The following is a 26,709-nucleotide window of genomic DNA, read 5'->3' on the forward strand; positions in this document are numbered from 1 at the left end:
TGTAAGTTTATATTTTCTAATTAAATGTTCAATTTCGGGAATATTATTTTTTCGATTTTTGCAATATATCACCTCAAATTTAAAGCGAAAGTACTGATGAATTGTGAAGTAATGTTCAAATGTATGGCAAACCTGATAAACTTAAACAATTTTATGCCTTTTTATGCCCCACTCCAGCATTCTAACTATGGTCAAAATGCTCTTATTAACAGATTAATGCAGTTTGTAAATCAAATAAATGTTGATTTGTATTCATGCGTCTCATTAAATGATTTTAGTTATTACTTGAAAAATTAAATTCTGTGTCAATATCTCATTATGTTTTCTTTGTTACATAAATTATTTTGATTATAAATATTATAGTGCATCACATACACGATACACTATAGGTACCTACTGAATTATTCATATTATAATTTATATTACTATCTGTCTTATTATTATACTTAATATTAATTGTAATAACAAAATATTATATTATATTAAATTATTTTATTGTAAACACTATAGACGTATGTCTTTAATAACGGTAACTGGGTTCACTCGTCTAAATATTCAAATGAATGAATATGCTCATTTGAAAAATACTAATAGGAACTAAAAATCAAAGGAAAAAGCCAAATTAAGCGTCACATATATTTATGACGGATTTATGGAATGTTATAATTAACTTATTAACAAGCATTGTCTGTTGTCAGTTTTACACTATTATAGAATTTAAAAAATAATAATTATACTTCAATTCAGTAAAAAAATATTAAAATTACTCTTGTTTACTTTAAATTTTCAAAAGACATTATTCTTAGTATGATTTTCAAAACACATTTTTTATCGCTTAAATTTTAAAGGTTTAGGGTCAATGGGTTTTGACTTTTGATTTAAGCTAAGAATATATGGGTTTTGAATTTTTGATTAATGTTACATATTTAAAATTGTAAGTAACTATTATTTCAACATTTTTATTGTTAATACCATTTGTTGTTTTGGATATTAAGACTTGACATTGTATACGCCGTAACTCGAAACATAACACCTTTTAAAAAAAACCTATTTATTGAATTTCTAAAAGTTAAGTTATTATTTGACTACTATTTGTTTATTCATATAGTAGGTATACATGAAAAATGGTATTATCATTATTCTAGTCTCTCTTGGGGCGTACTGCTGTTAGCTTATAATGCTACATAAATGCCCATATTGTATCTAGATTTAGTCATAATTATGTAACTACATCATAAATTGTAATTGAATCATTCTGTCATACATTTACTGATATCAAATTAATGTATAAAAAATAATTATAAATAGTTATTACCTTATAATAAATAATCAAAAACAGTATTTTTATTTGAAAAATTAGAAATAGGCGAACTAAAAAATATTTAAATATAAACACATTATAAACCAATCCAAAGTCGTAGAAGTTATGTATAAAACAATGATAAAAAGGTAAGAGTTAGGGTTTTTAATCTGAATTAGTCTTTTATAAATTCATGACGTATATAATTTATAACATGGTTATTGTTATAGGTGTAATGGGCATGTTATAAGGTTTTTAAAAATATGCTTTTCTTTAATTTTAAAACTAATACCTAGTAAATTATCTTTAAACTTTAATGCAGTTAGTTATTATTTATTACTCAAACTCATAAAGACATAATGTTTTAAAGATTTTTAATGCCCATTCATGAATAATTTTAAAATTTATTATTTTACTTAAATTTACTATTGTTATTGATTTATATTTAGAAAACGAATGAGTGAAAAACCGTGAGTAGGTACAATATTTTAATAAAACTCTCGTTAAATAAATAAATAAATAAATATTTTCAATAATGACGTGCTCTGCCTAAATTATTATTATTCTTTATTAAATATGTATGATGTTGTTTTGCTTATGCAAACGCCAAACAATATTTCAATAATATAAAATAATCAAATAAAAAATACATCGAATTTAATAAATTTAATGTATTTTTTGGTTTAAAATATGGTTTGTTGTAAAATTGTTAGCATAAAATCAACAATCTAAAATATAATGCATTTTTATACATATTTATTTGTTCAAATAAAATAAATAATTGGTTTTAATATGAACTGGATAGGCAGTAAAGATACTATTTTATTCTAGTTAAATATGTACTACTTATGGTAAAATTAATTTGAAAAGTAATATATTAATATTTTTACTATAATTCAAATTTTAGTTTCTATTCATTAATGATGAATGAATGATCTGGAAATAGTTATTAAAGTCTTAGTTTTGAAATAGTTTACTATTCTTTTGTATAGTACGAGGTTACCTTTATTTTAGTATTTTAACACACGTGACGTCATTTAAAATATAAATGAAAGACTTTATCAGAGCATATTGTTATAGGCATATGTCTGAATAATTTATAAATTAAACACACTTTTGAACTTACTTAGTAATTATTTTTAAACTAATTATAACTTGGGTTTGACGAACCATATGCATTATTAAGATTGACAAACTTTTACATGATCGTTATTCGTTATCAGTTGACTAGAACTAAAATTTAAATATTATTTTATAATTTCTAAATCGTGTTTATATTCGATGTCAATATTCTCAACTATAGGAGTCGAGTCTGAATGATTCTTTCCCGCGTTTGGTCACTTAAGGTAAAACATTTTTATTTTGTATAAGGAACACAATAATATCCATCTGTTGAGCGTTACATACGTTTTACTTTTGATGTGGTGTTTAATAAGATAGTAGTTATTAGACCATTTGATTTGATTTCAAAATATCTAATAATTATTGATCACTGACATGAGATAATCTTATATAAGTCCTTTAAATAATTCATGTATATTACATATGATATTATATTCAAAAGTAATCATAAAAATAAACCAAATATATGTTGCATACAAAATAAAATAAACAAAACATGTTTAAAATCAATTTTTTTCTATGTTAAATATATTTAAATTGTATTTATAAATAAATAATAAAAAATATATTTGACTATAATATGACAAAATCATTTTTTTAAGAAAACGTGGCACCCCATTTGTGTGAGAAAGAACCACTTAAGCTACAATTCTGATTGACTGACACCATAAACATGCAAAACATCAGGAAAAATATTGTGCCGCAATGATATCTTTATAAATTAAAGTGTTAAAAAAGTCATTCAAGTTTGAAAAATATACATTTAACAAATCTTAAAGCAATAATTTGTTACTTCTTCGTATTATAAGTTATGTACTTAAAAACTGTTGCACTAACAGCTGGATAAATATTTTGTTCTGTGTTCTTGTGTAAATATTTGGTGTTCAAGTCTCAACTAGGGTCTAGGAGTGTAACCCGAGTTGTTTTTTGTGTATACCTAAGCATAAAAATAACTTTTATTGAGCGTTATAAAAGTTATAATTTTGGTGTAGCATCTTTTTAATGAAGATGGCCAAACATGGCCAGATTGACATAATAAGAATTACAAGATGCATCTTATATGCATTTTTATATATGATATATGGCAGCCCTAAAGTAAATGTAGGTAATATACAGTGGCCCACAAATAAGTTAATATTTCAGACATTTAATTGAACTAATATGAATCGAGAGTATAAATAAAAAAGTGTATTTGTATACAAAATGACGAATACATTGAACTAGTTACAGAGTTTTAAAAAAAATATTTTAATCGATTCTCATAGAAAAAACTGCAATAATGTTTGTACACAAACTGCTCGACCCTTGCATACATAGTAGAGTAGTGTGCATTTATAATGGAATAAATTAATTGTTATAAATTGTGGGTAAACATTATAAAATATAGAATGCATTAGTGTTTACATAATAAAATAATAAAATAGGCAAGTACGTATAATTTTAATATTTATGTAGTGTTTTATTGACTTTCCGATTTTTTTTTTCTGAAACACGCGATTTAATTTATTTCGTGTTTAGGTAGGTACACATTTCACAGCGCAATACCATAATACTATACGCTTAGGCGGTATAGTGACGGGGGGGCGCAGCGTTGCAGCCTGGCGCCTCCAACAGTTGGTCGCTTTTGTGTTGCCGTTGTTGTTATTATTTTATCATCGTCCCTCAAGACGTAAATCGTACTGGAAATATCATCAACGACGTACCTATTATAGTGATATTGCGCGCCAACCACAACAACAAACGCATGAGGGCCGTATTATACGTGTAGGTAGTCTCAAACTCGTATGGTGTATGTGTATGTTGTCGGCAGTATTACTACGCACGCGAGCCGTGCAGAATTCGGCTGTAACGGCGACAACGTTACCATGGAGATTTTCGCCTATGGCGTGTTTGTATATATTACTACTTCTGGCTTCTGCACAATATATATTATATATATTAATATGTCTACTGTAAAGCCATAGGTACATTACAGTACATATGTGTAGACAGTGTATAACGTGTATATATATTGAAGTAACAATACGCATAGGTATAATGCGTAACTAATACCTATATAACTTTAAAAGTATGTTTTGGAAGACAGGCTTTAGACGATTTGATTTATAAGGAATTAAAAAACCCCGGCGAACCGACGGAAATATCTCAAAATATATTATGCCGAGGCGAGCACAAAGATGAATTTATTTTATTTTTCGTTGCATAGCCAAACGCGTAGGTTAACCGACACGGTGGCGGCGTTTCTTCATTACATTACGACGGGCGGAGGATGGGGGAAATGTCCGATAATCCGCGTACTACTTGCAAACTCTCACCCCTGCCATCGTCCACCCCAATCACCCCTGTCATCCTCCCACCACCACACCTCCACCATCCAACCACTTTCGTGGGTCCGACTGTGCCGCTGTTAACGCGAAAACCCCTCCAGTGCGGTGCTGCTCGGGCTATATAGCTGTGCAACAACTATAACGGCGCTGCCTACCTGTTACCGTACGGACTACAACACACAAAAAGCTATGACGGGCGGTAGTGGCGGCAGTGGCGGCTAGAAACGTAGTAGTGTACGGGGAACGGGGAGAGGGGCCGGCGGTGAACGAATAGAGGGGGTGCAAGGGGAGGAGTAGGAGCAGGACGTGGAGGTGCGGGACGAGGAGGAGCAGGAACAGGAGGCGGTGACGACTAAATATACGTTCGACTGTTTGCGGTGCCCGGCGCCGGCGCCCTATCATTGCTTGGGTGTTGGCCGTCGCCGTCACGGGAAACTCGCGACCGACACGACGCTCACACGCAAGCATACACACTCAGTGTCACACCGTCCGAGCCGACAGACGATATCATGGCGAGGCAGCAGCAGCTCATCCTGACCGCCGCGATGATCTTGTGCTGCTGTGGTGGCGGCCTCATCGTTTCCGCGCTCGATCTCAACAAACTGTACGGGCACATACACGCAAAAAGGAACATAGGTACGTTCCGACCTTTGTCTGCTTTAATATTATTTATAGTATAATAAAATACGCCAGTCATAGCTGATACGATAGTAAAATATATATTATGTGTGTGCGTACACGTCCCCGGGGAGTTGTGTCGAGCGTATTTATAATACCTATTATGCACATCTGATACTCCGTTTTCGTGATCACTACATTTTTGGACACAATTGTATTGACCTTACAAGTATTTAGTTAGTAAATTACAATAATCCGATGACCGGCCACGCGAACACAGCGTTCCGTTGTGCCTATACACTATTTATATTTGTAATGCATCTCGATCATCTAGGCTGGTTTCTTTGATTTCCACGCGATCCTTTTCCAGTAATATCGGGACGAGTCAATAGATATACTCGTGTGCGTTTAGACAGTTATACACTGTGGGTATTCGATTAGTTCCTAAAATATATCATTTTAACTACTCGAATCCAAAATAGATTGCCGAATTATATTGTTATTACGATACTGCACAGCACCGAACAATACACTATAATATGATGTATTTGGTTTTTAATTTTAAAATTTGGCTTTAATATTGTTTGTTGTTATTTATTTTAAAATGTTAGTCTTATTATTTACTACTATCCAGTCTCAACGCGCAAGAAATATTTATTTTAAATCTTTTATGCTACTGTATTTGAATAATATCGGAAAATTTAGACAATCAGAATTTCAGAATCTGTTTTAAATAGTTTTATTTTTTATTTTTAACTAAATCAAATAGTCTGGAACTGCAGGTTATAGGAATATATTTGTTCCGGATAAAGTAAAAAATGTATCATTATAAGGAACGATTTGTGCGTCTATGTTTGGTTTCTTCGTGGAACTCGGTAAAATCATAATTATTGCTTTAGCTGGTGCTGTATATTATGGATGGCTCAAGCATGGTTAATACATAATTATCACGACCATTTTTAAATTTATGTAAAAACGTTGTTATTATATCATCACATAAGTCACAATTTCTGTTTAAATATAAATTATAATTTGTTAAAAACACAATTACTATTATTATACATATTATATATTTATACGTAAATAATATGTATATTTTATTTATTAAATAATATGAACTATTAAATAAAAAAATGAATGTTTCAAAAATAACTTTGTAAATATAAATGTATTTATTTAATATTACATGGTAATGATGAGTTAATGTTATTTTTATTTAGGTTATTCTGAGTATAGTGACTTTAGTGATAATTTGTGTCAATAGTTGCGACGTTTCCGTTGTTCTCATTATTTTTAATTTAATAATAAAATATTTATGCATGTTCATTGTTCAGTAAATAAGATGTTTAACAAAAACATCACGATTCAAAGTGCTTGAATATTATATAACTGTTAAGGAAATTACTTCTGTATTCAAATTTAACAATAATACCATTGACGGCGTGTTGAATATGCAATTTCACTACACCAGTGTGTAGGATTACAAACAACAATGATTGTAATCGTATTACTCATATTCGAGTACGCTATATACATTCTGTTGACAGATAAGATTAATAAAAACTAATGGTTAGTTTTTAGTTTAAGGGCGCGCACCGACGATGAATAATATAATATATTTTTATACAGTTAATATTTAATACAAAAAATAAATGTGTTTACTTAGATAGGTATTGAATAGTCCGTATAATGTGTTTTGTGTGAGAAGAGTCTAACAAAAAACATATAAAATTATAAAAGTTTCCGTTTTATTGCATGGCTCACTAACACACATCCTACACATAATATAATATTATTACCACTCAGCTTAACAAACAAAAATAAATGTATGCGTATTTTCAGTAATATTAAATTGTATATGTGTATATGTATTTATACGTTGTTTTATTTTGATATTTATAAACAATAATAAGTGGTTTTAACTCAAACTATCAAATTTAAGTTTTATAAATAATGAACTCATTAAAAATATAGTACCTACTAATTTCGAACTAAAATAAAGAAATACAAATAATGATAATGATAATAATATAACAAAACTTTTTTGATTAGGTTAACAACTTACCTAACCTAACATTATTTCCCAAAGAGAATCACAATCTTCTATTACATCTTATTACTTTATTTTAAAATGTCGCGACCCACGTTTTTTATTTCTTTTAATATTCATACAAGTTTCTTAGTTAATTTGAAAAAGTTATACTACACGGTACTATGTATAAATTGCATGTAAAAATAGGTGTGGTTAATATACCTGTTACATGACCCGTAGGAATTCACAAGGAATCGATTATTCGATTTTCATATTCTATCCCACTGCACTATTTTTCTTAAATTCGTTTAATAAAATATAAATAAAATATGATTAAAATAAAATTTGGAACGGATCATTAACTATCCAAAAAACTTAAGCATATCCAATAAATATTGTACAGGAAATTTTTTTATACCAAGGAACTTCGTTTTCTTTCAGTACCTTTAGTTGTGCTAACCCGAGTTTTCCAACCTATATGTTATATAACCAATGTTGACATGTGAAATTGTTTTGATGGACCACACGCTTATCATTAGTTTAAATAATATAATTATATCAGAACCTAATTATAATAAATAATAATAAAACCAGAATTTTTTATGGTTTCATCATGCAGAAAAGGTGTCTTAAAGTAGGTCACACATATGTATATATTAAAAAGGTTGATGATCACTAGTCCAAACTAATTAATTCAAATTATTTAACGATGATCACGTTTATGATTTCGTTAATTGTAAAATTTAAATAAGAGAAAACTCTCCGCTAGTTGTTATGCAATTTATTTTTCATAGAATAATTATTTGTTCGTCGTTTTTATTACAGCATGTTTTTTCTTGATAGCTACTTCAGAATGACTAAAATTTAAAAGTATGGTCAAATAACCTTAAGGTTATATTTTTAGTGTTAAGATTTATAAATTCATTTTAATGTAAACTTTTGTTTGGAGTAAAACGATGTTTTTGCTCCTTGTTCATTATTCTACAAGTACCACTCAGTTTTCACTAAGTGTCCTCAACAATATATATCCCCATGACGTATTTCACACAATTTTGTTCCGAGCTATAATAATAAATATTACTTTCAAGTGGGTATATTAGATGTACGCCGAACGTACACCATTTATTTAACAGTAAAATACAACATCTCAGTATTTCACTTACGACTTGAAATATATTATAATTTAATTAATAAAATGTATGACTAAATAATATAAATGAAAACCGTTTTCCCTCATAGTTAATTGATAATTTATAGATTAATATTTTCATAAATATTTTCATCTTCTCTCAGTCAATTTCAATTCAAACTTTGAGGTCTTATAACGCCCTTAGACAACTGTACTTTTGAGATCCATGTGTAATTAGGTTATTAATGGGAAATTGAAATGTTTGAACGCGTCAGAGTGAAAAATGTTGGAAATAAAAACATAAATATATATGTATAATTACAAATAAATATTTTAGTTCATTCTATTGATGTAGGTACCTAAAAGTTTATTGTAGTAGAGTTAATAACCTTCCAAAAGCACCAAATTCAAAAAGTTTGGAATTCGGACAATCCGGACCTAAAATAAATAATTCACAATTTTAACTAATAAACCATGTGACTAAAAGTTTTTCATTATAACTTCACATAGAAAACATGATTTCATAATATCAATAAACTCGTTAACTTTATTAGATCGTTTTAACCATACTAATTAGCTTATCACTATTAAAAAAAATAATAACTACCTGTGTCATATGCAGATGCAGTAAATAAAGTTAATAAATATAATGTAAAAAAATGTTGGTATTTACAAACCCCAAATATTTATATATTAATAAACATATTACAAATGTACTGTATGTTACATTTAGGTTTATTGTTCTTTATAACTTTTGGTATATTTATGTATCCAAAAATATTCATTGCAAAAATTTTAAATATTTAGTTGAAAATATTAAACAAGTCAATAAAATATGTATTATCAAATATAATATTATTTATATTTATATTTTTAATATTATTACTTACAGCATATATAATTCAATAACATTTCATTATTTTAAAACGTGCAATTAAACTTTTTACGGTAGTATATAGGTACATTTCATAACTAGTAAAAATGATCTTTTATGAATAATAATTATTTATTACCTACAAATAGTATTCATAAAAACCTTTAGGTGCTCCCATGAGATCTTGATAATTTTATGCTCTTTGTTTGATTTTAATTAAAAACATTTTCGCTCTCATAACTAAACTTGTCTTAATACTATTTTTACTTGAAAATTAAAAAAAAATATATTTATTTTATCACACAAGTTTTAACTAAGAAATACTATCAAGAGTTATCCTCGTATAATAGATTCTTCTGTGTGTTTTGGATAGGACTAAATAATTAATTAATTTTTATAGGGAATTTTTATATATATATGTGTGTGTTTAAAAAAATTGTTGATTTCAAACAAACCTCGCGTTGAAATAAAATTGTATGACTCATTGACTCGATATATTACGTAGAGATGAAGATTATGATAACTTTAATTTTTATATCTGTAATTTTAATCAAGATAAGTGTCGTCAATGGGTGACTTCTTACTCAACATTTCACGTCTGTATTTTTACTCTTACCACATAAACATATTGTGTATACGCTGTATAGATTGTTTATTTATAATAAAAAGAAAAAAATATATCTGCAATTTAGATACTTCATATAAAGTGTGATTTACCAACGTGCATATCTCACTTATATCCTTCAACAATGCATTTATTCATATTCTGGTTTTTGGAATTATCCAGCTTACTTATAATATAGATTATATTTGAAAAAACTTGAATTTTTATACCGTTTTCATATTATGTTATATTCGAATTTTTTATTTAAATACATACAATTTTCAATGCTTTGCTTAACAATTCAAAGTAGTAAGGATGGTTATTTTAGGGGAAATTGAGTTTGTAATTTTGTATCGACACAAGTGACTTATTAAGCTTATTATTAATAATTTAATGGCATAAAAAATCTAAGGTTTTAAAATATAGTACTTAAATAGATACTTAAAAGTTATATGAATCAGAATTTGAATAAATGTATAAATTATGAAGGGATAAAAATGCATTCGCATATAATATTGACGTTGGTTTTTAATTTTTTTTATCCGTTTTTATTAAACTTGCAGTTGTTAACTCGTACTTAGTAATAATCGTATTACGCACGAGTGCTGATTTTAATAATAATATTACAAACACTGATCCACCGGTAAAATAATATTCATTTTTAATTAAAATATATATTTTTTACATTTCATACATATACAGTCCTGCAAAATATTTAACTGGCACGTGTGTTCGTAATTTTTATAGGTACTCTGCTCAAGGTAGCCAGCTGTAGGTATTTTATAGGCACACAACGACTATTGCATTAATTTCCTAATGGCATAAACCACCGTGTTTTGTTCTACTCGGTACTCACTGACACCAGCAACGGCGGCAAACGTCTGTAGATAATTTAGTTATTTTCTATCTATCTCTCTCTCTCTTACTCACGATCCCACACACACATAACAAACACACACACATACAAACACACACACACACACACACACACACACACACACACACACACACACACACACACACACACACAAAGATTCAGTCATGTACTTATATATATATATATATCAAACCGTTTTGGAATTACAACTTTCATATTATAATATATGCACAGCGCACACTGGCAATATCATAGTCTTATCTGTCGCCATAATAGTACAGTCAAATTATCATAATGTTTTGGGACCCGTAGTGTATACACATAACATGTGGCGCGAATAAAAGCTGCTCCATAATATAATATTTTACGCTCCGGCGGTGGTTGCATTGTTCGGTAGTATATTTCGCGCACGACCGGCGGCAGAGGCAGAGTAAAGCACTTCAACCATACTATACTACTGTATTATACCATCATGGTATAAATATATAATATATACATAAAATGGAAAACGGTTGTTCGTGTAAACACACGTGGAAAAGTGATATCGGTTAGTCCCAACGCGAGTATTGCCGCGAGACACCAAAGCACACTATATTGTCACCGGAAATATCGGGAAGTGCTCATGTATGTTTCCCAATGCGAGTGTCTCCGGATTTTAATAATAATTGCGTTTAGGTAGGTATGGGAAAAATAATGTTTAAAAAAAAAATGTTTTCATGAATATTGCTATAACTCGACGGAGGTTTATACTGTACTGATTCGCATCGATATATAGGTACCAAGTACGACGCATACGCACTCAAAAAGTTTATTCTTGCAATGGCAACTGGGAATTTATATTCCTGAGATGATATTTCCACGTTTTAGATTAAAAGAAAATATGACGTATGCGTGTCGTAACGTCTATACGTGCACACGATCGCTATATTGCAAATATATTTTATATTTGTTGTTTTTTATATTACTGACTGTGTGATGGGAATTCGACACCGAAGTCAAAAAAACGACCACACATGACATTCGCGCAGCAACTCCTTTTCAACAAAACTACATTAAATTGGATTTAATAAAATAAAAACAGAATTCAAAAAGTTCCAGCGTAGGTATATCTTATTTCCGTGGTTATTTCACTTCGGCATTGAAAAATAAAAATAAATTTGTTTGTCGCATTCATCACATATATATACAATATTTATATATTGTGCAAACCAAAATATCAATATTTACAGTGGCAAATAGTCATTTGTCGGTTGTTCAAACTCCAGAAATTGTATTTCCATTACATTTTTCGTACTATTTAATCATTTCTGTACAGGTTTTTATTAAACGTGCTTAGTATTTTTAATCATTTCATACGACGCTTATTTGTTCATATTGAACGCTTTTTGAAAAATTACAAAACAATAATATTTTTCAGGTCATGAAGTATGATTATATAAGAATATTATATTTCTTTATATTACCACAATAGATTTATTTTTCAACTTACACCATCAAAAGTTCGTATAATTCATTTATTTTAATTCGTGGTAGGTTGCATATTATTATATATATCAGAAAAGTAATTTTTGTTTCTATCTATTTTTGAGATAATTTTTGTTCCTGTAAACTTCTCGAAAGTGAGAATAATTTCTATTAAATAATCTAATCTTCAATGAATAAATATTTTAACTTTATTTGGGCGGCTTATAATAATCTTACTAAATTGGCACGTCACTATTGTCAACCCAGAATTTACAAATAGAATACGTATTTATTATACTATAATAAAATATGGTGACGTATAATATATATATATATTGATTTTAACAACAATAGTGCTTTTTTTTTCGACAACACTATTTAAGTGGGGGCGGAAAAGGTCAAAAGTGAAAAGTGCTACTGATATTTTTTTATGATATATTATGGTGGACTGAATAATATTTAAACAACACTATAATACGTCAATTTCAATTCACTCGAATTACTTATTTTCTTTTTATATTTTTAATTTCTTTAAAAATTCATTCAACTGTTTGAGTAAATGCCATATTTGAACATATATACATGAGTATACGTCAGTTGTTATGGCAAAAGTTTGGCAATAAAAAGTATTTTGAGTTGTCATTTTCGCTCGAGTGAAGCTTTCACCAGGTACACGACTTAATACGATGTTTGCTAATGATTAAGATAATGGGTTACTCACAATAATATGGTTTTATAGTTATTTTTTATTATTATTAAGTTAATATTAAAAGACAAGACATTGTATAGTTAGCATGTTGGGCATTAATATAATCGTCTGACTTTTGAATATTATATAGGTCCTTAATACATGCACATCAATATAGTGTTAACACTATAAAATATAGGAGTGTCTATGCATGTATAAATAAATGTATAATATTTTAAATATAAGTGTACTGTGCACATGACGCATATAATGTCAACAATAATTCTGTTCAAACTTCAAACAATAATTAATATTTCATGTATAATTAGGCAGTAAATAAAATATCAACATCATACATTTTGTTCTATTCGAGATATCTGATGTCAACGCGTGCTCATTTCAGTTATAAAAATACTTAAATGTTTAAGAAATACTATACAAAAATATTTGAGTACTGTTAATTATTACGCACACTGTTGTACAGATACCTATCACAAAGTTGTGTACTTAAACATTTGAACAAAAAAACCATTACCAAACTATTCCTCTCAGCTGTGTTTACATTTTAATCTAAATGGCCAGCTGAAAAGTTTTTTTTTATTTACCACTGTAGTCTTAAATAATAATGACGTTTATTTGGACGAGTTCAGATACTGCATTAAACATGATATATTGACATTGTCACATTGAGCTTTTTATGTTATATTTTTAATATGTCTATTATAAAAATGTAATACTACGCAAGACGCACCATGAACTTATGAGTTATGATTTTATATGCTTAAACTTTTGATGAAATTGCAACATGTTTATTGTTTACATACAATTTATTAACAAAATAAAAATATTTATTTATTTACATGCACACAATAAAAAGGTATATTATAAATGTATAAATAAATACAATTGAAATAAGTTACCAGATCAATAGATCATACCAAAAATGAATATAAACTTTAATATTAAACATATTATATAGATATCTATATGTGTATTGTTTATATATTTTTTAAAACACTCTCTTTTCTATTTAATGATCGATTTTAATTTGGTTTTAGCTACCTGTATATAGTTATGCAGAACGTATATATTTTTTAAATAATAATTTTATATTTACATTTGATATAACTGAGTATTTGTTAACAAGATTATAAATACCTACAACAATACCAAAGGACTTTAATCTTTATTATACCAGGAAGTTGGGCGCTTCTGGCTTCGTGCATTATAAAGCTACGGTATTAAAGTATTGGTACAAAAGTAATAAATATGTATGTATATTGTATATTTAATCATTCTATAGGTATAACCGTATACTAGGTATATTTATAATAACACGATTTACAGAAACTTAATAATAAACTAATGTTTTCATCGTTTTAATAATATGATAATATATAGCGAATGCAGGTATATTACTAAATTTACTAAATTATAATATACTAAATTATTTGAGAAGGATAAAGTGTCTTATCTGATCATAAATAATACGTTTTATTATCTTTAGTGACAGGAAATAAATTGTTATTTTGTTAATAATTTCCGGGATCCTGATTCAGACATTTAGCTACCTAGGTATCCGAAAGTCCGCATTATTCCAACTCTCGAAATTATTTTTTTATACCAACTTGAATATTTAATCAAATTATGAACAAACTTTATAGTTTATATAATTCTTTGGTTAAAAACTTATTAAATTTGATGAATAAACAATAAGTAAAACAATTAAAATAGTTCAGTTAAATAATAATTCTGGTAAATAACAGACATTTAAAAACATTATTCACATATTATAGTAAATTATTATGAAGGATTTGAATTATTTATTTAGTTTATTCTTTAGAGTGTTCGAATAGTCGACAGGTAGTGCGGTTTTAATGAATTGATTATGCATGAGTGTATAATAGAGTTTACGGAAATATTTTATAATATTTTTTTCTTTCAATTAAATTTCCTCAGAAGAAAAGTATCTAACTGACTATCAGTATTTCTAACGTAACCAATGTGAACGGAAACCGATCAACAATTTTATATAATGACGCTAGTAGAAAGCTATAAAACTCTGTAAAGCGTCGACTACACTTCAATTTTATATGATATGAAACATTCGTGAAATTGAGTTTTCAGATTTATCAAATACACTGAGTACAAATTATAATAAAATCACTAAAATAATCCTTTTCGAAGTTGGTCGATCATAAAGTCATAACTACTATATGCAATTCGGACACTTGAAATACAAAATATGAAATTAAAGTTTGGTGTCGTTCAAACCAATTTTAGTTTGACAGTTTTACAACCATAATTGTAACTATACTAACAATAGTCAAACTTTATTTTTATTAAAATATTCTACATTTAATTAAAATGAATACTTTATTCCGCAGCAACGTGATTTTAATTGAGAGAAAACGATATATTTAAAGAGTCTAAAATATTGAGAAGTGATCAAAAGTTTTTGACGTGGTTAAATTGCTAACTTACTGAATGTGTAAAAAATGTTAATACCTACATTATTATTCAGAACTTAAAATGTATTTTATCAAATCATCCAGAGTATGAATTATATATGTGTATAGTAATCTATTTTAATGTTAAATACAGAGGACAGAGGTTATTTTGGTATGATCGCGATACGCCTAAGCCTGGATATTGTGTACGAAAATATTAAATTTCTATTGTTTAATGTATAATTAATTAGTCGATTAAATTATTTAAGTGTACCCACCCATCTATAAAATGGTTTGCATGAGCAGTCTAAAACCTCAACAACTATTAATTATTTATAACAAGCGTTGAGCTGAAATGCGGCAAACCAGTATATTATTACCTAAGTTTACAATATCCCCATTCCCCCATACCCTACACGTTTGCAATGTATCCGTTTATCTCTCACAACAGGTCATCGAAGCTCGAGTTTAATTTCAAACGTTGTGGCGGTTAATTAACACGAAAGCCGCCACCAACACCGTCATTGAATCCTCGTTCCGAGTTAATGTCCATTATTGAATTACAACATATTATTATTATACACCTAAACCAACAGGCGTTATTTCCGCAAGACCAAAATCATTACGAATATATTACACTACCTACCTATATAAGTGCAACTCATCTCTTCACATTCGGATTGGAACGGCGCTATTATCGTAAATGCAGCACAATCAGACAGATTGTCACTACAATAACTGATCTAAATTATGGTTTTTTCCGCTGCGCAATGTTCTCTTGTATTTTCTATAACGTCAAATCAATAATTTATGCAGGTACGAATTAGGTAGGATGCGCACCACGACAATTTGTGGCTTACGGTTACCTAATATTTAATATTATGATATCAGTATGACCGCAATTGCATATTTATAACTTGAACAACAAGATGACAAGATAATATTATAAGACATTCTAGTCCCCAGCAAGATGGATAAAATATGTATTTCCATAAATTATTTATTTCTGTCGGAACGAATTCAAAATAACCCGTCGCTTCTGCAATCGTATCATCGAGTACATATTGCATTATTTCGTCTTGGTTTCTGACGAAAAACCTTTTTGTTACTCAAGTATATTTTACGCTAAACGTATGTATGGGACCTCCACACGTGTAACCCCGCATAGCAGACCACATAATAATGAATTATTGAGTGTGGCGACGGAATTTACAAAATATGTCGTTGTACAGCGGTAGCAGGTTAAAGCTGTAAAATAAAATAATTAACAAACGAACGCGCAGTCATTGTGAAGTTCATCGGCTTATATTGAAGCGAGCGCCATTAATGGATTCTAACTTATGTCAATTTTGACTCGACACGTCGATAGACAAGCTGGTTATGTTATGACAATGGCGTCCGCATAGGTGCTCGTGCAGGTATACATTATTATATTATTGTCGTTCTGAACTAGAAATAGGAAATCGGACCGTAATTAAACGAAATCATTTCGCGACCGACGACAGTGCGTGACGGATGTGATTTCGGAGAGACTGCAATAATATATGATAGTGATAGGATTGGCGACACCCAGTACGCGTGTTATACACTTAAACACCCAATGCCTAATATACAAGTCACGAGGGGCGGATACCGCACATAAAAAAAAAATTACCTAATGTCAATATAATGCATTTGTGAGGGACGACTAACACATTAGGTGGAAAAATTATAAGTACTAAGTAAAGGGTATCGGTATTCACTTTAAAAGAATATATCAAAAACCGTTTGCAAAAACTTGCGTTTATCCTTATGCGTGTAATGCGTTTAATAAAAACATAATTTCTACAAGTGACAATATTATGCAGTAGTTAAACATTTAAAACAAATAGAAAATCATCATAATACATTTGGATGGTTAAAAGAAATCAAAAAAAAATAAAATATATCAATTGGTAGAAACTATAAAATAAGAAATTTATTTTTGATAAAAGTCTAGGTGCCCCCTAATATTATTATTTAAAATCAATTATCTCAAACTGTTTGAAAATGAACCCCGAATCAAATGGTCATTAGTTCCGTTACAAAGATTTATTAATATGAAATGTTTTGATTCATTTTAGGAGAACCATGCCACCCATATGAACCATTCAAATGTCCTGGAAACGGCGCTTGTATTTCTATCCAATATTTATGTGACGGAGCACCAGATTGTCCAGATGGTTATGATGAAGATGCCAGACTTTGCACTGCGGGTAACATAACTGCTTTATATTTACTTAATGTATATTTTTCAACAACCAAACACCGTTGTTTACATTTTTTTTTTCCAAGCACATTACAAAAGGTTGGTCTTAGATCATCTATTTATTAGATAGGTTTTTTTCTATCGTTTAATCTATTTAAACTACCTACTTTTAGAAACGTATATCGTATTATGTTATAGTATTTGTTGAAACAAAAATATTAACGTATTTCACAGAATTATGAACAATTCTGCAAAGTTTCTTAATCCTTTAATGGATAGTAATTATGTTAATAGAATCACGCCGCAAGTATTAACATGACAAAATAGTTTATGATAGGTACCTAATAAATAACTAAATTTAAATTCACTGTTACACCTGTTTTAGCACGATCTCTAATACACTACACAGTACACATGTTTGATATCTATACTTACTTAGGTAAAACTGGTTTTATTTTAAAATTAATTCAAGCAAAATTAACTTCTTATTTTAATGGGGTTAATAAAGGCTATGTTATAAGTACGTGCATGTGTAATATAATATATCGTGTTCAATGTCAACTAATTTACTAAAATGTCTACTATTCAGCAGTTATTATTTATGCTCATTTTACTACTTCTATTTTACTGTTCTCTAAACGAAAAAAAACCTTAATAAATAATAACAAGTTCCACTTTTAATATTGTTTTTTTTTTACTTTTGTTAAACTACATTTTATGTTTTGAAATTCGAACTAGTAGAGCAAAACTATTTTTATTATAAACTACAATTATAGAAATATTTTCTTTGTAACCATAATGCTTAAAAAGTTTAATAGTTTGTAAATTCTACTTAAGGATGTCTTATTAAAGTATGAATTACTGAGCAAGTGCTAACGTAGTTTAAGTTAATATTATGGTACCTAAACGAGTGTTTGAGAGAACTTTAATAACTGTAGAAATTTGACCGAATAAAGTAAATATTCTAAGTAAGCTCCAACAACTATCAGCAATATCTTGAAAATTTTTGGGTGAGTAGACATCCATTTAAAATTGTTTTTGAACACAAGATAAGAGATTTTTTTAATAATAATATATTTAATGATCAATGAAAATATAATTAAATACTTACTACGCAAATGCTATTTAATAATACAATAACTTTATGAAAAAAAAACAATTAATAAATCAATAATTTGTTAATTGGTTTAAAGAGGTATTTACATAATTAATGGTTTTTTTTCTATTAAAATTAATAAATTGCAACTTTCGAGTTAATTGTATTTAATATTTTAATAATTATGTAATATTATTAATACGTTACGTGACAAATACCAATTTATATAATTCAGTAGTTATTTTTATGATTAATGATTTCATAAAAAATGTTGAGACTTGCCTTAAATACTTTCAGTAAAATAGTAAGTGACTATTGTAATGTACACCACAGTTTCGTATTATATTTAATAGTTTAGGTAAATTATTTTTTTGGTAACAATAAGTAAAAATATGCGACAAAAAATAACGATATAAATCAAAAAACATTACGATTTAGATGATTTATATAGGTGGGTAATTAAAAAAAATAAATTTCCAACTTACAAACATATGAACATTATTTATTTTATTAGATAAAAATAATATTTTCGTTTATACTTAGGTTTTTTTACATAATCAAATTTATCACCTACTTAATTTTAAAAATGTAATTTTCCAAAGTATAAAGTACAAAGTTATACAAATTTTAGTTGGTTAATTAAATATGATTAAAAATTAATTTAATTATTATATATTATTTGCAGAATATTCGAATAATATAATTTTATATGATTTTTAGCTAAGCGACCTCCGGTTGAAGAAACAGCAAGTTTTTTACAGTCACTTTTAGCTAGTCATGGACCAAACTACTTGGAAAAATTATTTGGCAGCAAAGCCAGGGACGCTTTGGAACCATTAGGAGGCGTCGAAAAAGTTGCAATCACTCTTTCTGGTACGTAAAAATGTAATTTTAAGTCAGTTACAGTTCAATTCAACAAAGGGTCAATTTATTAATCTAAATATTAAAAATTATGAGTGAATACAAATGTATATTATATTTTATATTTATGACTAGCGAGGGAAATGTTTTTAGAGCTAAGATACTGTGATGATTTATATAACATTGTATGTTCAGTACTATTATTTTAGAAATTTACATTTCTAAAAATCATCATATGATTCACTCAGATTTTTAACATAAATATGTTCTTGGATTGGGGTACAGACTTTTTGAATTTCTGACTCCAACTGATTTTATTGCGTAACGTTTTCGTTGTTATGGTTACTTATTTAACAAAAACATATTTATGGTTCATAGATTTTCCTTGTAGAAGAAAATATCGAGTAGCGTGCTATGTTTTTTTTTTTGTAACACGGACGACCATCACGCTTTTATTTTCAGATCTATATTTATTTTTATTAAAATCTGATTAGTGTTAATTGAATACTTGGTATTACTTACGAAATAATTCCATTCACAATGTCTATACTAAGCTGATTAAATAAAAACAGGAACAAATAGTATAAAAAAAAAAAATTGTAATAATTTAATTTTTTATTTCAGCATAATTCAATAACATTATAATACAATTATACACTATATAATACGTTACTATATAACGTACGTTTCTATGTTTACCAACTGAGCTTAACTTATATCTAGTATATAGAGTTCCTGGTTAAGTATAATTAATTTATAGAAAAATTGTTTTTATAACTGAAAACTGTGACATCTTCAATTTGTTTGTCTAATTCAAAAACGTATATCTAAATACTTACTTGCCAGCACTAATAATGATTACCTATAGTTGATGCTTCACCGAATCAAAACCAGTAAAAATAATACTTTATTATCATTACTTAAAAATAATATTGAACTTATTCATAGCGTTAAAAGCATTAGCACACAGGTACAAATAGGTACTTAACCTAAACTGATACCGGGCACTTGTATCTCTTCGCTTATGTTGACATAAGCCAGTGTCATACGTATGTTATTATAATATTATATTTGACGACAATGATAAACCATTGAAAGTTTATAAGGTCATGAAAAAAAGTCAGAGATGTATTTTCTGAATTTTGAATTACAAATTGCGTAAAAAGTTTTTTTGCACCGTCCGTCTGCAATCGATCCAGGCAGTCATGTAAGGTCGCGGCTCCGGGTAAAGTTGTTCACATTTTTATATGAAATATTTATGGGAAATTTTTTATAGAATAATCTATTATACCACCTGCGTTCAATTTTTTATAAGTATAGGGGTGCAGTCAATAGCACTTTTGCTACCTGGAAAAGTTTTGGCCAATATTAAAAACCCTTAGTAACAATGCTCACTCTGTCGCTCTACAGTACAAGGTTATGAAGATTACAATATGATCGACCGAAGTATAAAAATCAAAACGATTTGTCGGGTCACGGTTTTTGAATTGTAGAATAGCTCAACAAATTGCAATCACATCTATATCGACAATAAATTGAACACATATGGTTAGGTACTCTATATACAAGGAATATGTATATAGAAATAACACTTTATTCTGGTTAAACTAGTGATTTGAACTTCTGAGTAGGTTTTGGAAAACTCACAACCGTGAATAAATGTAACCAATAACGTTGTTTTTACTTATTTATTTTCACTGTTTTGAATAAATCAAATTTTGTTCGGAATCGTCTTTCGGATGTAATGTTTGTATACCGCTGCAGTAACGAATCCAGCCCATCTACTTTTTTTCATGACGATTTTGTCAATGTAAATGTGTAGATAGGTCCACATAAATTGTATACCTATTAAAATATGTTATCAATCTTTGGTAATGTTTTTGGAACAATTATTGTGTTAGGTATAAGGACAGAATATAATATTGATGTACCTACACCAGTAAATGGCAATAACCTACCCAGTAAATTATGTTCCAGTCCGAAATAATTAGCGAACACCTCCTCGTTAAAGTTTTATCATAAACGATGTCATCACCTAAATTTTGGCTTTGCAATTTGGGTGACCGCTTTAATTTAATATCCGTTTTTATTTTTCTTAATTTTATCCTTATAGTTAATAATACTTTAACGGTTTACGAAAATTTAAGGATGGGTCTATGTGCGCGTTCGTGCGGATTACGGAGTTCGCCTAACAGTAAAAGTGCATAACATAATATTATAATTGAATGCTACACTAATTGAAACTTTGAAGTAAAATGCAACCTTCCGGACCAAATATTATCAGCTCTCAACTTTCACCCAGATTCGATTAAAAGAATAATCAAATTAATTTGATAGTTAGTTTTATATTCCAATGGCGTACGAAGCCCCGGGTTATAACAAAAAAAGCCCAGTAAAGTAAGTTAGGGTATATACAAAAAAACATAAAGGCAAGGACAAAGAATATACAATAAATTATAACGTATCTACGAACTGGCACACGTGGGTAGGTTACCATTATATTTATTATTTATATTTTAAAAACAATTTAATGACTAAAATTTTAAATCAGGGACGTTTCTGATCAGATGTAGCACATATTTTTTTAATGGCCCATTTATTTGACCAAAGATAAAGTGTAACTAGTATTACTTTCAATATTTATTGAGATTAAAATGGAATTCATTGTTCATACTTAATGAACAACTAACATGTATACTGTATAGTTAACAATAATATTTGGTGCAGGTTCTGATAAGTAGCGAAAATCTATTAAAAAATTCATTTAAACAGCTTGATGACTTAGGATAGTCGTTTTTTGGTCTACAATAGTCATGACAAAGTCAAAGATGCTTCTTGAGGGTAATAAGGTATGGTAAAACAAGGTAATAAAGAAAGTCACCGAAAGATTAAAAGACAAAATATGAGCATTAAAAATAAATATTTGAATACGTGATAAAAGTGCAATAAATTTATTAAAATATTTTAGAACATTATGTTGGCTAACACTATGCAGGAATTGACATATATATAGGTAACTTATTATTCAATAACCCATTATTTATAGTTACTTACATACTTTTCATAAGATTATTATAAATCATGACTAGGGCTTGAACATTTTTATCACACATTTTATTTATATATATAGGTACATTAATTATTGTCGTTATTTTTCGTTATACTTAAATCGTCAGTTTAAAATAAATAAAACTTGTTAAATCGCTCGATAGCCAATTAAATGATATGGCAACGTTGTACGTACATTTGATCTCAATCGTATTAAATTTATTATGGGTAGGTAAAGGTGAATTATTTGTGAATTTTAAGTGTTCTCAATCGTTTGGCCAAAAAAGTTTAATGTCCTTAATCGTTCGATAAGCGATTTACCTTTATAGCCGTAGACTCCTGGCTATACTCCAGATGATATGCATAATAATTAATAATATAATTGTATAGATAATGCGTTTTTATTATTTATCATTTGTACAAGTATATACTGTTCCTACAATAGTAACTAATTTATCACGGATTGACCGCATTGTTCTTTTATATCGAAATAAAAATATAATACTCGAACAGAACGGTAATATTAGTTAATTCTTCTACAAATGTGTAACTCGTATATTATTGTGCTTACAGAATCACAAACAATCGAGGACTTCGGTGCTGCTCTCCATCTAATGAGATCTGACTTGGAGCATTTGCGTTCGGTGTTCATCGCCGTCGAGAATGGCGACATCGGCATGTTAAAGAGCCTGGGCATTAAAGACTCCGAACTAGGCGATGTGAAGTTTTTCCTCGAAAAGCTAGTCAACACCGGCTTTCTAGATTAATTTACTAAAAAAATATCGGATTTGTATACAATTATAATATCCTCTGTAATTTTCTATTCCTATTTATAATATACCAACCTACATACAAATATCCATCCAAGATTTCAAACAAACAAAAAAAAAACAATTATTATTTCGTCCACTCCCTTCGTCACGAATTCCATGGTATTCCAGACATAACTTCCCTAATTATTTTCGGTCAATTAAAACGAACTAAATAATAAACCATTATACTATTTTAATCGTATACATTCGGTTTTGAATCACACAATACATATCAAAAATAAAGCTAACACTATACATATCATATCATGTACAACTTTAAACATATCTTTTTAATATCAAACGTTTATTATTATTATTATTATTATTATTACTATTAATATTATCTAGTTATACAAAATGTATTACATTAAAAATATATCATTATAAATATGTGTTGAATATATCATTTGTCTTTACAACGCGTGCCTAATGAGCCATTATAATACGTCATGTTTGTTTTCTTATTTAACAACGCAGTTTTATACCCGGTTCTGCTTGTTTATTATCGCGCATTATTAAGGCGTACGACTTTTTCATAATAATGTTATTATTATTATTATTATTATTACATTTTGATCTTGACTTATTCCAAGTAACTTTTTACGGCCCGACTCCGAGATGATTCAATTAATATACGGACAAACATAATACATATTTCATAATACCTGTCCATCGTAAATACGTGATGTAGGTATAAGTCATAATAACCGACATGCCGAGTATTTTCCTGCGGTGCCTAATGCGCCTCTTACGACGTTCAAGTTGTTTATATATTATACTATATAGGTACCAGTGTTTTCTTTAAAACTTTGTTACTATTATAACGTTTTTAATAATATTCATTCTTACACATCGTTTAATGTACACGCGTCGTCTTCGTAGTAGTAATAATATTACATTTTGATACTCCCGTTTCATGATGTTACAACACTATTAATGAGCGATATTATATAATAATTCACAGGGTGTTTCAGCAGTTGAAATTCAGCTATGCACCTATGATGCAATAAAAAGTGTGCATTTTACGCATAGACGTTGAGATCATTACATTGTACGCCTTCGACGAGAAATTCGTCACTCGGTATCGCCGAAAAGTAGAGAGAGAGAAAAACAGCATGGATACAATTTCGAAAGCAGACAAGTATACCACCTACCTAGTATATTAAATTTTCAACGACGACCTGCGATATTTTTTCTTCTCTAAATATGTTTTTGACACTTGATTTGCTAAGTTTAATCTGAAGATTATTAATGGAATCCATCAGATAAAAAAACAGCAATTGATTTTCACACTTACAAATACGAAATATCATACCCTCTGAAACACTCTGTAAACGATTCCCATGTACGATGTACCACCGCATGTGGTACGCCATGTGTGTGCTTATAGATAGGTATACTTATATATATCATCTATAGTCTATAGTTGCTATTAATTCATTAATACATTAACTGCTCGTCTACTCAGCTATAATATAACGACACTACTTTTTCGAATGTAATTTCTTTTTGTAATGCTCATTTGGCACATCGTTTTCAGTAGAACACCAAAAAAAAAAAAAAAAACCATAGTGTAATAAATTATTTATAATCGTGATGAACTCGATACATTCGCCATCGAAATGTAATAATTATAGGATAATTATTGAGTGAGGTAAAAAGTGTATATTTTCATGTATAAAACAACGATAACGACCATAAACTGACACGACACACATATCATTTGAATACAGTATATTTTTTACCGACTCAATAAAAATCATAATTATTTATTTTTCTTCTTCTTTTTTTCTATATACGATTTATACTATTTATTCTATATAATAGATCTTTATATTATAACTTTTGTTTATATCCGATACAAAACGGTATTTATAAAATATAATTACCGTATAAGGAATCAATTATATTATTATATAATCCATTAAAAATTAAATTATTATGTACATTGTGTTATTATTTTTTAATTGGTAGTACTTAATGTTGTATTCTTTTATTTTTCAGGAAATGCACGTTATGTTCATTTTATTATGCTACAGATAGTTTATTTTTTAAACAAAAGAGTATAATATAGAATCATAAATATTTGAATTAGGTACTGACATAAAAGTCGAGAGTAATATGTTTCCGAATAATATCATCATTAAAGCAATAATTAAAACTTGTAAAATTACATTACCATCCGATTGAAACGAAACACGAAAATAAATATTATTACTTAGGCATGTTTATTTTGATTGGACTTCTATCTGATAATTTTATGAACATTACATAAAAATATAAAATGATGTTAACATTATTTTGTATTTTGAGCAAAGCATTATATATATTGTCCTATGTCCTGTATCGTGTAGGTTTTACAAAAATTTAATTTTTTTTGTCTGACGTCACTTTTATAGGAATATTAAAAGAGCTTCGTGAGTGGTTTCTGGTAGTTTTGAATCTAGTTGGGACTTAAGGAAGTCAGAAGTAAAAATTCCAAGTAGGTATTTTCCAAAATAATTAAGAACAACTTTTTAAAAAATACCTTCTTTTGATAACATTGATTTTGTTTTAGTTAAAAAACGAACGAATAACCATAGAGACTTGACATTTTTACCAAATATTTATAGAACCTACAGATTTTCTGGACATGATAGAATTTAAAAAAAATATTCATTCAACTAGCATTTTATAGTTCCTAATTAAAGAACATTTTTCGTTCCTCAAAATTGTTGAAATTGTATTGAAATAATTTTTAGAAATAAATTGGTTGATTGGGTAATTTTTTTTGAATGTTTTATTTGTTTATTTCATACAAGTTAAGAACGATAAGACTTCTGTGGCTGACTTGACATTTTGTGAACATTATCTATATTGTCGTATGTAGGTTTAATTATATAGGCAATATACTGACTAAATTTCTAAAAACTTTTTTAATTCCCTATACTTATGAAAAAAGGAACAAATAAAATCATTCAGATTCCTATAAGAGATGAACGAATTTCTAATATGTTACTTTACATGAAAAAGAAATAACCTTCCCGTTAGATACTTGAAATTTGTACTTGAAATTTGAACGAAATCATTGAAACGGATTTCTTGAACTCGTTCCTTCCAAGCGCTAGGTACACTCGTATGCCACCATCGACTTCATAATATACTCTTACCTGCATCCGTGTAACAATTAAAAGCAATTAC

General features: G+C 28.5%; 1 protein-coding gene across 1 annotated transcript; it reads left to right on the top strand.

Moving 5' to 3' along the window:
- Window positions 1-5,189: 5,189 nt before the first annotated feature.
- On the top strand, window positions 5,190-25,095 carry LOC111037379 (IDLSRF-like peptide). Its single transcript, XM_022319917.1, has 4 exons — window positions 5,190-5,385; window positions 17,588-17,719; window positions 19,529-19,681; window positions 23,291-25,095. The coding sequence occupies exons 1-4, from the start codon at window positions 5,259-5,261 to the stop codon at window positions 23,482-23,484; spliced, it is 606 nt and encodes a 201-aa protein (XP_022175609.1). The 5' UTR covers window positions 5,190-5,258; the 3' UTR covers window positions 23,485-25,095.
- The last annotated feature ends 1,614 nt before the right edge of the window (window positions 25,096-26,709 follow it).

Source organism: Myzus persicae, unplaced genomic scaffold (genome assembly GCF_001856785.1).
Source record: "Myzus persicae strain clone G006 unplaced genomic scaffold, MPER_G0061.0, whole genome shotgun sequence".
Lineage (NCBI taxonomy): Eukaryota > Metazoa > Arthropoda > Insecta > Hemiptera > Aphididae > Myzus > Myzus persicae.

Coding starts and splice junctions, on each gene's coding strand:
- LOC111037379 (XM_022319917.1), top strand. CDS start 5,259: ATGGCGAGGCAGCAGCAGCTCATCCTGACCGCCGCGATGATCTTGTGC. Junction 5,386..17,587: donor ACACGCAAAAAGGAACATAG/GTACGTTCCGAC, acceptor GATTCATTTTAG/GAGAACCATGCCACCCATAT. Junction 17,720..19,528: donor TGCCAGACTTTGCACTGCGG/GTAACATAACTG, acceptor TATGATTTTTAG/CTAAGCGACCTCCGGTTGAA.